At 41.3% G+C, this 12,004-nt stretch overlaps 1 protein-coding gene across 1 annotated transcript in view; it reads left to right on the top strand.

Moving 5' to 3' along the window:
* LOC118385166 (ephrin-B2-like) overlaps positions 1 to 12,004 on the top strand; it is a 61,186-nt gene that overhangs the window by 26,932 nt on the left and 22,250 nt on the right. The window contains exon 3 of the mRNA XM_035772065.2: positions 5,268 to 5,563. Coding sequence (XP_035627958.1) covers positions 5,268 to 5,563 — 296 coding nt within the window. The remainder of the gene's footprint in view (positions 1 to 5,267; positions 5,564 to 12,004) is intronic.

Raw genomic sequence — 12,004 nt, 5'->3', positions numbered from 1 at the left:
TATGGGAGCTCAGTCACTGGCTTACTAGTGCTCTTCCGTGCCGTTCCTAGGAGGGGTGCGTCACGTCGTGCCAGGCTTTTTCCGCTATACTTGACTTGAGTGGGTTGAGGCACTGACGTGATTTGCGCTCCCTCGGGCTTGGGCGGTGGAGGAGATTGTAGTGGGCTGTACTCAGCCTTGCCTCAGTGTAGTAAGTTGGTGGTCTGTTGATATCCGTCTAGTGGTGTGGGGGCTGTGCCTTGGCAAAGTGGGTGGGGTCATATCCTGCCTGGTTGGCCCTATGCTGCAATACTCTATGTGCCATGGGCCGAGGGTCAGTCTGTCCTATCTGGTGAAATTATCTTATCTGGTGTCCTTTGTGATCTTAAGTATGCTCCCTCTAATTCTCCCATCTCTCTTTCTCGCTCTCCCCTCGCGGAGTACCTGAGCCCTAGGACCATGCCTCAGGACTACCTGGCCTGATTACTCCTGGCTTTCCCTATCCCCAGTCCACCTGGTTGTGCTGTTGATCCAGTTTCAACTGTTCTGCCTGCATATCTCTCTCTCTCTCTCTCTCTCTCTCTCTCTCATCTGCTGTCTTGACCTCTGAATGCTCGGTTATGAAAAGCCAACTGACATTTACTCCTGAGGTGCTGACCTGTTGCAACCACTGTGATTATTATTTGACCCTGGTGGTCATCTATGAACATCTTGGAGAACGATCTGGCCTTAATGGCCATGCACTCTTATAATCTCCACTCGGCACAGCCAGAAGAGCCTGGTTCCTCTCTAGGTTTCTTCCTATGTTCCTGCCTTTCTTGGGATGTTTTCCTAGCCACCATGCTTCTACATCTGCATTGCTTGCTGTTTGGGGTTTTAGGCTGTGTTTCTGTATAAGAACTTAATAAATAAATTTGATTTGAAGTAGACTAGCCTATCCACACAGCCTACCAGCACTGTATCTGTGAACTGTTGGCTAGAGCACACACGCACAACTATCGGTAGTTGAAAATGCCATGGAAATGCATGAAACTTTCGAGTATATGAATACTTTAGTGAAAAATACATTTGTGTGCACAATGTCATCACGCCCTGACTTTTATTTGCTAGAAGTGAGTTTGGTGGAAACGGCACTGGTGGGAAAATTCGCATATCGTCTTTATGCAGATTTTAGAATATTTGCATGAAAATCTGTCGCCAAATGGATGGAAACCTAGCTAGTTATAGACATTATTTGATTACTCAACATAGGGAGCAGCTGGCTCAAAACTCAAAGGCCTGCACAGTAATTATCTACTTACATTGTAGAATAACTAGTGTAGGATCCCATGTGATAGCATGGATGTGATGTGTGTGCTGAGTGGAAGATGTCTCTGTGAGATGTGTCCTGACAAATGAAAAGGTCAGTTTCTCTCATTATCTGTTCTATCTGTGCAGATCAGTTCACTGTGAAGCTCAGGCCTGTGTAACTGCGATCATGCAGGACCAGGATCTAGTTTTAGTTGTCCATTATGGTCCAGGTCAAAGCCACTACATGGTACATACTGTATCCTTCATAGTGTTTCCTACTGTAGCCTATGTCACAGGAAAACCTCAAAGTGATTATCATGCTCTGTCAAACGCCCCAAACCCTTGTTTCCCTCTCTATCAAAACGCCGTGATCCGAGAGAAGGAGAGAGAGATGAAGAGAAGGAGATAGAAAAGGAGCCTGTAGGACCATGTTTTATTTGTCTGCTTATCCCTCCCTGTGCTGAAATGTCACCAGGCTCGCAGGGAACTAAGAGCTTAATGGAGAGCCAGGTATTTGAGGCTCTCTGCGCCTTCATCTGCTTAAGGGTTCTTCTACACAGAGCTCTAGTCATTAGGTAGTGTAATATACTCTAATGTTAGACGCAAGGGTTCTTCTACACAGAGCTCTAGTCATCAGGTGGTGAAATATAGTCTAATGTTAGACGCAAGGGTTCTTCTACACAGAGCTCTAGTTATCAGGTGTTGTAATATTCTCTGATGTTAGACTCAAGGTGGGGAGTTTAGAATGGTTTCACCGTGAAATGACCATGAATTCACAGTGAATGAAATGTGTCATCTAGAGTCTAGAGACTGTCAGCTGGCGTTGTTGGATTTCGCAGGACTTTTGGGGAATTTACTTTGGAATGCCCAACAGACTACAACGACCACCGCGAAGTCCCACAAGTCTAAGAAGCTGTATTAAAAATAAAAAGCGGAAACCATGGCAGCATAATTGACTTTAGGATTATCAGGGAGACAATTGGAGAGTTTAGTTGTCCATGAATTTAAATTAAAAAACATTTTACTCCAGCTTGCTGGCAAACATTGTGAAAGAATGCAGAATTACTCAGACAAAGGACACATCCAAGTTTGTGGTCTTCATTCCTTCACTGATTTTTTTATATTTTTGATTTATTTCACCTTTATTTAACCAGGTAGGCAAGTTGAGAACAAGTTACAATTGCGACCTGGCCAAGATAAAGCAAAGCAGTTCGACAGATACAACGACAGAGTTACACATGGGATAAACAAACATACAGTCAATAATACAGTATAAATAAGTCTATATACAATGTGAGAAAATGAGGTGAGATAAGGGAGGTAAAGGCAAAAAAAGGCCATGGTGGTAAAGTAAATACAATATAGTAAGTAAAACACTGGAATGGTAGATTTGCAGTGGAAGAATGTGCAAAGTAGAAATACAAATAATGGGGTGCAAAGGAGCAAAATAAATAAAATAAATACTGTGGGGAAAGAGGTAGTTGTTTGGGCAAAATTATAGGTGGGCTATGTACAGCTGCAGTAATCTGTGAGCTGCTCTGACAGCTGGTGCTTAAAGCTAGTGAGGGAGATAAGTGTTTCCAGTTTCAGAGATTTTTGTAGTTTGTTCCAGTCATTGGCAGCAGAGAACTGGAAGGAGAGGCAGCCAAAGAAAGAATTGGTTTTGGGGGTGACCAGAGAGATATACCTGCTGGAGCGAGTGCTACAGGTGGGTGATGCTATGGTGACAAGCGAGCTGAGATAAGGGGGGACTTTACTTAGCAGGGTCTTGTAGATGACATGGAGCCAGTGGGTTTGGCGACGAGTATGAAGCGAGGGCCAGCCAACGAGAGCGTACAGGTCGCAATGATGGGTAGTATATGGGGCTTTGGTGACAAAACGGATTGCACTGTGATAGACTGCATCCAATTTGTTGAGTAGGGTATTGGAGGCTATTTTGTAAATGACATCGCCGAAGTTGAGGATTGGTAGGATGGTCAGTTTTACAAGGGTATGTTTGGCAGCATGAGTGAAAGATGCTTTGTTGCGAAATAGGAAGCCAATTCTAGATTTAACTTTGGATTGGAGATGTTTGATGTGGGTCTAGAACGAGAGTTTACAGTCTAACCAGACACCTAGGTATTTGTAGTTGTCCACGTATTCTAAGTCAGATCCGGCCAGAGTAGTGATGTTGGACAGGCGGGCAGGTGCAGGCAGCGATCGGTTGAAGAGCATGCATTTAGTTTTACTTGTATTTAAGAGTAATTGGAGGCCACGGAAGGAGAGTTGTATGGCATTGAAGCTTGCCTGGACGGTTGTTAAACTGTTGCGTCGAGCAATCCCGTATCCGGGAGCGTAATTATGTTCAAAATATGCTTTTCAACCATAGCTACACAAGCATTTGTGTAAGAGTATTGATAGCTAGCATAGCATTAAGCCTAGCATTCAGCAGGCAACATTTTCACAAAAACAAGAAAAGCATTCAAATAAAATCATTTACCTTTGAAGAACTTTGGATGTTTTCAATGAGGAGACTCTCAGTTAGATAGCAAATGTTCAGTTTTTCCAAAAATATTATTTGTGTAGGAGAAATCGCTCCGTTTTGTTCATCACGTTTGGCTAAGAAAAAAAACAGAAAATTCAGTCATTACAACGCCAAACTTTTTTCCAAATTAACTCCATAATATCGACAGAAACATGGCAAACGTTGTTTAGAATCAATCCTCAAGGTGTTTTTCACATATCTATTCGATGATAAGTAATTCGTGGCAGTTTGGTTTCTCCTCTGAACCACATGGTAAAATGCACGCAGCTGGAGATTGTGCAATAATTGCAACAGAGGACACCAAGCGGGGCACCTGGTAAATGTAGTCTCTTATGGTCAATCTTCCAATGATATGCCTACAAATACGTCACAATGCTGCAGACACCTTGGGGAAAAGACAGAAAGTGTAGGCTCATTCCTTGCGCATTCACAGCCATATAAGGAGACATTGGAACAAAGTGCATTCAAAATCTGGGGCATTTCCTGTTTGAAATTTCATCTTGGTTTCGCCTGTAGCATCATTTCTTTGGCACTCACAGATAATATCTTTGCAGATTTGGAAACGTCAGACTCACCAGCAGCAAGAGCGACCATTGATGTATACAGAGAAGAGAGTCGGTCCAAGAATTGAACCCTGTCGCACCCCCATAGAGACTGCCAGAGGTCCGGACAGCAGACCCTCCGATTTGACACACTGAACTCTATCAGAGAAGTAGTTAGTGAACCAGGCGAGGCAATCATTTGAGAAACCAAGGCTGACAGAGTCGAAAGCCTTGGCCAGATCAATGAATACGGCTGCATAGTAATGTTTCTTATCGATGGCGGTTAAGATATCGTTTCGGACCAAATCTGGCTGAGGTGCACCCATGACCAGCTCTGAAACCAGATTGCATAGCAGAGAATGTATGGTGAGATTCGAAATGGTCGGTAATCTGTTTGTTGACTTGGCTTTCGAAGACCTTAGAAAGGCAGGGTAGGATAGATATAGGTCTGTAGCAGTTTGGGTCAAGAGTGTGAGAATCTGCTCTGTATTGCAGAGTTGACTCTGTCTGTCTAATGGTCTGCTACAAATTGCAGTCTTGTTAAACGTCTTGTTAATGGTGTTGATGCGGTGCTGATATTAGGCTGTGATTTGATTTGTATTCACTGGGAAATTATTTCCATAAGGGCATCCTCTAAATGACAGGGTAATGTGTGTTGCGATTGAAGTGGTCCCTGGGGATCGGCCATGCAACACAACACACACATTCATCTACAGAAAGAAACACACATACATGCACCACTCTCACAGGCATGCATGTACCCTCACACCCAGTGCTCCCACAGGCACCTGTCTGTGCCTCAAAAATGTGCCATGAATAGATGAGAGGCCTCCTCTCCAAACACAAGCTGTCAGACACAGAGATGGGTAAATATCACACTGCCAATCACTGGTTGCCATGGATACCATCTCTGTCTCCCTCTCTCTCTGCAGGTTTCAGGATGACAGGGGGTATGTGTTGTACCCCCAGATAGGGGATCGTCTAGATCTGATCTGCCCAGCCTCCAACCCCCAAGGCCCCCGCTCCCCCAGTGAGTATGAGTACTACAAGCTGTACCTGGTGTCCACACGCGAGCAGGCTGACCGCTGTGAGGTGATGGGTGCGCCAAACCTGCTGCTCACCTGTGACAAGCCCAACAGTGACATGCGCTTCACCATCAAGTTCCAGGAGTTCTCCCCCAACCTGTGGGGACATGAGTTCAAGACCCTGCAGGACTACTACATCATTGGTGAGGGGATGTGTGTGCGTGTGTATGTGTGCATGTGAGAGAGAGGATGGGATGTGTGTGTGTGTGTGTGTGTGTGTGTGTGTGTGTGTGTGTGTGTGTGTGTGTGTGTGTGTGTGTGTGTGTGTGTGTGTGTGTGTGTGTGTGTGTGTGTGTGTGTGTGTGTGTGTGTGTGTGTGTGTGTGTGTGTGTGTGTGTGTGTGTGTGTGTGTGTGAAAAGGCACACGTTTTAGAAATGTCTGGTATGCACAATGGAAGCACTATCATTACAGAACATCATGGAAACGCTATCGTTACTGAACACCACAGAAACACTAGCATTACAGAACACCATGGAAACACTATTGTTATGAACACCATGGAAACGCTATCGTTACAGAACACAATGGAAATAATATTGTTACAGAACACCATGGAAACATTATCGTTACAGAACACCATGGAAACATTATCGTTACAGAACACAATGGAAACACTATCGTTACAGAACACAATGGAAACACTATCGTTACAGAACACAATGGAAACACTATCTTTGCAGAGCACAAAGGAAACACTATCGTTACAGAACACAATGGAAACACTATCTTTGCAGAACACCTTGAAAACACTATCATTTACAGAACACCATGGAAACACTATCTTTACAGAACACCTTGGAAACACTATCATTACAGAACACAATGGAAACACTATCGTTACAGAACACAATGGAAACACTATCGTTACAGAACACAATGGAAACACTATCGTTACCGAACACAATGGAAACACTATCATTAAAGAACATCATGGAAACGCTACCAATACAAAACACCATGGAAACGCTATCGTTACAGAACACCATGGAAACACTACCGATACAAAACACCATGGAAACACTATAGTTACAGAACACCATTGAAACACTATGGTTAAAGAACACCGTGGAAACACTATGGTTACAGAACACCATGGAAATGCTATCATTTCAGAACACCATGGAAGAGCTATCGTTACAGAACACCATGGAAACACTACCGATACAAAACAGTATGGAAACACTATTGTTATGAACACCATGGAAACGCTATCGTTACAGAACACAATGGAAATAGTATTGTTACAGAATACCATGGAAACGCTACCATTTCAGAACACCATGGAAACGCTATCGTTACAGAACACAATGGAAATAGTATTGTTACAGAATACCATGGAAACGCTACCATTTCAGAACACCATGGAAACGCTATCGTTACAGCACAAAATGGAAACACTATTGTTACAGAACACCATGTAAATGCTATCGTTACAGAACATCATGGATAAACTATTATTACAGAACACCATGGAAACACTATCATTGCAGAACACCATGGAAAAACTATAGTTACAGAACATCATGGAAATGCTATCATTACAGAACACCATGGAAACACTATGGTTACAGAACACCATGGAAATGCTATCGTTACAGAACACCATGGAAACACTACCGATACAAAACACCATGGCAACACTATCGTTACAGAACACCATGGAAACACTACCGATACAAAACACCATGGAAACACTATAGTTACAGAACACCATGGAAACACAATCGTTACAGAACACCATGGAAGAGCTATCATTACAGAACACCATGGAAACACAATCGTTACAGAACACCATGGAAACACTACCCATACAAAACACCATGGAAACACTATAGTTACAGAACACCATGGAAACACTACCCATACAAAACACCATGGCAACACTATCATTACAGAACACCATGGAAACACTAATCATACAAAACACCATGGAAACACTATAGTTACAGAACACCATGGAAACACTATCTTTGCAGAACACCATGGAAAAACTATAGTTACAGAACACCATTGAAACACTACCCATACAAAACACCATGGAAAAACTATAGTTACAGAACACCATGGAAATACTACCCATACAAAACACCATGGAAACACTATAGTTACAGAACACAATGGAAACACTATCGTTACAGAACACAATGGAAACACTATCGTTACCGAACACAATGGAAACACTATCATTAAAGAACATCATGGAAACGCTACCAATACAAAACACCATGGAAACGCTATCGTTACAGAACACCATGGAAACACTACCGATACAAAACACCATGGAAACACTATAGTTACAGAACACCATTGAAACACTATGGTTAAAGAACACCGTGGAAACACTATGGTTACAGAACACCATGGAAATGCTATCATTTCAGAACACCATGGAAGAGCTATCGTTACAGAACACCATGGAAACACTACCGATACAAAACAGTATGGAAACACTATTGTTATGAACACCATGGAAACGCTATCGTTACAGAACACAATGGAAATAGTATTGTTACAGAATACCATGGAAACGCTACCATTTCAGAACACCATGGAAACGCTATCGTTACAGAACACAATGGAAATAGTATTGTTACAGAATACCATGGAAACGCTACCATTTCAGAACACCATGGAAACGCTATCGTTACAGCACAAAATGGAAACACTATTGTTACAGAACACCATGTAAATGCTATCGTTACAGAACATCATGGATAAACTATTATTACAGAACACCATGGAAACACTATCATTGCAGAACACCATGGAAAAACTATAGTTACAGAACATCATGGAAATGCTATCATTACAGAACACCATGGAAACACTATGGTTACAGAACACCATGGAAATGCTATCGTTACAGAACACCATGGAAACACTACCGATACAAAACACCATGGCAACACTATCGTTACAGAACACCATGGAAACACTATGGATAAAGAACACAGTGGAAACACTATGGTTACAGAATACCATGGAAGAGCTATCATTACAGAACACCATGGAAACACAATCGTTACAGAACACCATGGAAACACTACCCATACAAAACACCATGGAAACACTATAGTTACAGAACACCATGGAAACACTACCCATACAAAACACCATGGCAACACTATCATTACAGAACACCATGGAAACACTAATCATACAAAACACCATGGAAACACTATAGTTACAGAACACCATGGAAACACTATCTTTGCAGAACACCATGGAAAAACTATAGTTACAGAACACCATTGAAACACTACCCATACAAAACACCATGGAAAAACTATAGTTACAGAACACCATGGAAATACTACCCATACAAAACACCATGGAAACACTATAGTTACAGAACACCATTGAAACACTATCATTGCAGAACACCATGGAAAAACTATAGTTACAGAACACCATGGAAGAGCTATCATTACAGAACACCATGGAAACACTATGGTTACAGAACACCATGGAAATGCTATCATTACAGAACACCATGGAAACACTATGGTTACAGAACACCATGGAAATGCTATCGTTACAGAACACCATGGAAAACGACCGATACAAAACACCATGGAAACACTATCGTTACAGAACACAATGGAAACACTATCATTAAAGAACATCATGGAAACGCTACCAATACAAAACACCATGGAAACGCTATCGTTACAGAACACCATGGAAACACTATCTTTGCAGAACACAATGGAAACACTATCGTTACAGAACACCATGGAAATGCTATCATTTCAGAACACCATGGAAACACTATCTTTGCAGAACACAATGGAAACACTATCGTTACAGAACACCTTGGAAACACTATCGTTACAGAACACCATGGAAACACTATCATTACAGAACACAATGGAAACGCTATCATTTCAGAACACCATGGAAACGCTATCGTTACAGCACAAAATGGAAACACTATTGTTACAGAACACCATGAAAGAGCTATCATTACAGAACACAATGGAAACACTGTTGTTACAGAACACCATGTAAATGCTATCGTTACAGAACATCATGGATAAACTATTATTACATAACACCATGGAAACACTATCATTGCAGAACACCATGGAAAAACTATAGTTACAGAACACCATGGAAACACTATCATTACAGAACACCATGGAAACACTATGGTTACAGAACACCATGGAAATGCTATCATTTCAGAACACCATGGAAGAGCTATCGTTACAGAACATCATGGAAACACTATCATTACAGAACACCATGGAAACACTATGGTTACAGAACACCATGGAAATGCTATCATTACAGAACACCATGGAAATGCTATAATTTCAGAACACCATGGAAGAGCTATCGTTACAGAACATCATGGAAACACTACTGATACAAAACACCATGGAAACACTATCGTTACAGAACATCATGGAAACGCTATGGATAAAGAACACCGTGGAAACACTATGGTTACAGAACACCATGGAAGAGCTATCATTACAGAACACCATGGAAACACAATCGTTACAGAACACCATGGAAATGCTATAATTTCAGAACACCATGGAAGAGCTATCGTTACAGAACATCATGGAAACGCTATCGTTACAGGACACCATGGAAACACTATCGTTACAGAACATCATGGAAACGCTATCGTTACAGGACACCATGGAAACACTACCGATACAAAACACCATGGAAACACTACCGATACAAAACACCATGGAAACACTACCGATACAAAACACCATGGAAACACTATCGTTACAGAACATCATGGAAACGCTATTGTTACAGAACACCATGGAAACACTACCGATACAAAACACCATGGAAAAGCTATCGTTACAGAACACCATGGAAACACTACCGATACAAAACACCATGGAAACACTATCGTTACAGAAGACAATGGAAACACTACCGATACAAAACACCATGGAAACACTATAGTTACAGAACACCATGGAAACACAATCGTTACAGAACACCATGGAAACACAATTGTTACAGAACACCATGGAAACACAATCATTACAGAACACCATGGAAACACAATTGTTACAGAACACCATGGAAACACTATAGTTACAGAACACCATGGAAACACAATCGTTACAGAACACCATGGAAACACAATTGTTACAGAACACCATGGAAACACTATAGTTACAGAACACAATGCAAACATTATTGTTACAGAACAACATGGAAACATTGTTGGTACAGAACACCATGGAAACATTGTTGGTACAGAACACCATGGAAACACTATTGTTATTAATCACTATGGAAACACTATTGTTACAGAACACCATGGAAACCCAATCATTAAAGAACACCATGGAAAAACTATAATTACAGAACACCATGGAAAGACTATCGTTACAGAACACCATGGAAACACTATGGTTACAGAACACCATGTAAATGCTATCGTTACAGAACATCATGGATAAACTATTATTACAGAACACCATGGAAACACTATCATTGCAGAACACCATGGAAACACTATGGTTACAGAACACCATGGAAATGCTATCATTTCAGAACACCATGGAAGAGCTATCATTACAGAACACAATGGAAACACTATTGTTACAGAACAACATGGAAATATTATCGTTACAGAACACCATGGAAGAGCTATCGTTACAGAACACCATGGAAACGCTATAGTTACAGAACACCATGGAAACACTATGGTTACAGAACACCATGGAAATGCTATCGTTACAGAACACCATGGAAACACTATCGTTACAGAACACCATGGAAATGCTATCGTTACAGAACACCATGGAAATGCTATCGTTACAGAACACCATGGAAATGCTATCGTTACAGAACACCATGGAAACACTATGGTTACAGAACACCATGGAAGCACTATCGTTACAGAACACCATGGAAACACAATCGCTACAGAACACCATGGAAACACAATCGTTACAGAACACAATGGAAACATTATTGTTACAGAACAACATGGAAACATTGTTGGTACAGAACACCATGGAAACATTGTTGGTACAGAACAACATGGAAACATTGTTGGTACAGAACACCATGGAAACACTATTGTTATTAATCACTATGGAAACACTATCGTTACAGAACACCATGGAAACCCAATCATTAAAGAACACCATGGAAACACTATCGTTACAGAACACCATGGAAACACTATGGTTACAGAACACCATGTAAATGCTATCGTTACAGAACATCATGGATAAACTATTATTACAGAACACCATGGAAACACTATCATTGCAGAACACCATGGAAACACTATGGTTACAGAACACCATGGAAATGCTATCATTTCAGAACACCATGGAAGAGCTATCATTACAGAACACAATGGAAACACTATTGTTACAGAACAACATGGAAATATTATCGTTACAGAACACCATGGAAGAGCTATCATTACAGAACACCATGGAAACGCTATAGTTACAGAACACCATGGAAACACTATGGTTACAGAACACCATGGAAATGCTATCGTTACAGAACACCATGGAAACACTATCGTTACAGAACACCATGGAAACACTATGGTTACAGAACACCATGGAAGCACTAT

Source organism: Oncorhynchus keta, chromosome 6 (genome assembly GCF_023373465.1).
Source record: "Oncorhynchus keta strain PuntledgeMale-10-30-2019 chromosome 6, Oket_V2, whole genome shotgun sequence".
Taxonomy (NCBI): domain Eukaryota; kingdom Metazoa; phylum Chordata; class Actinopteri; order Salmoniformes; family Salmonidae; genus Oncorhynchus; species Oncorhynchus keta.
The sequence above is the reverse complement of the archived record's forward strand: the minus strand, read 5'-3'. Positions and strand labels throughout refer to the sequence as shown.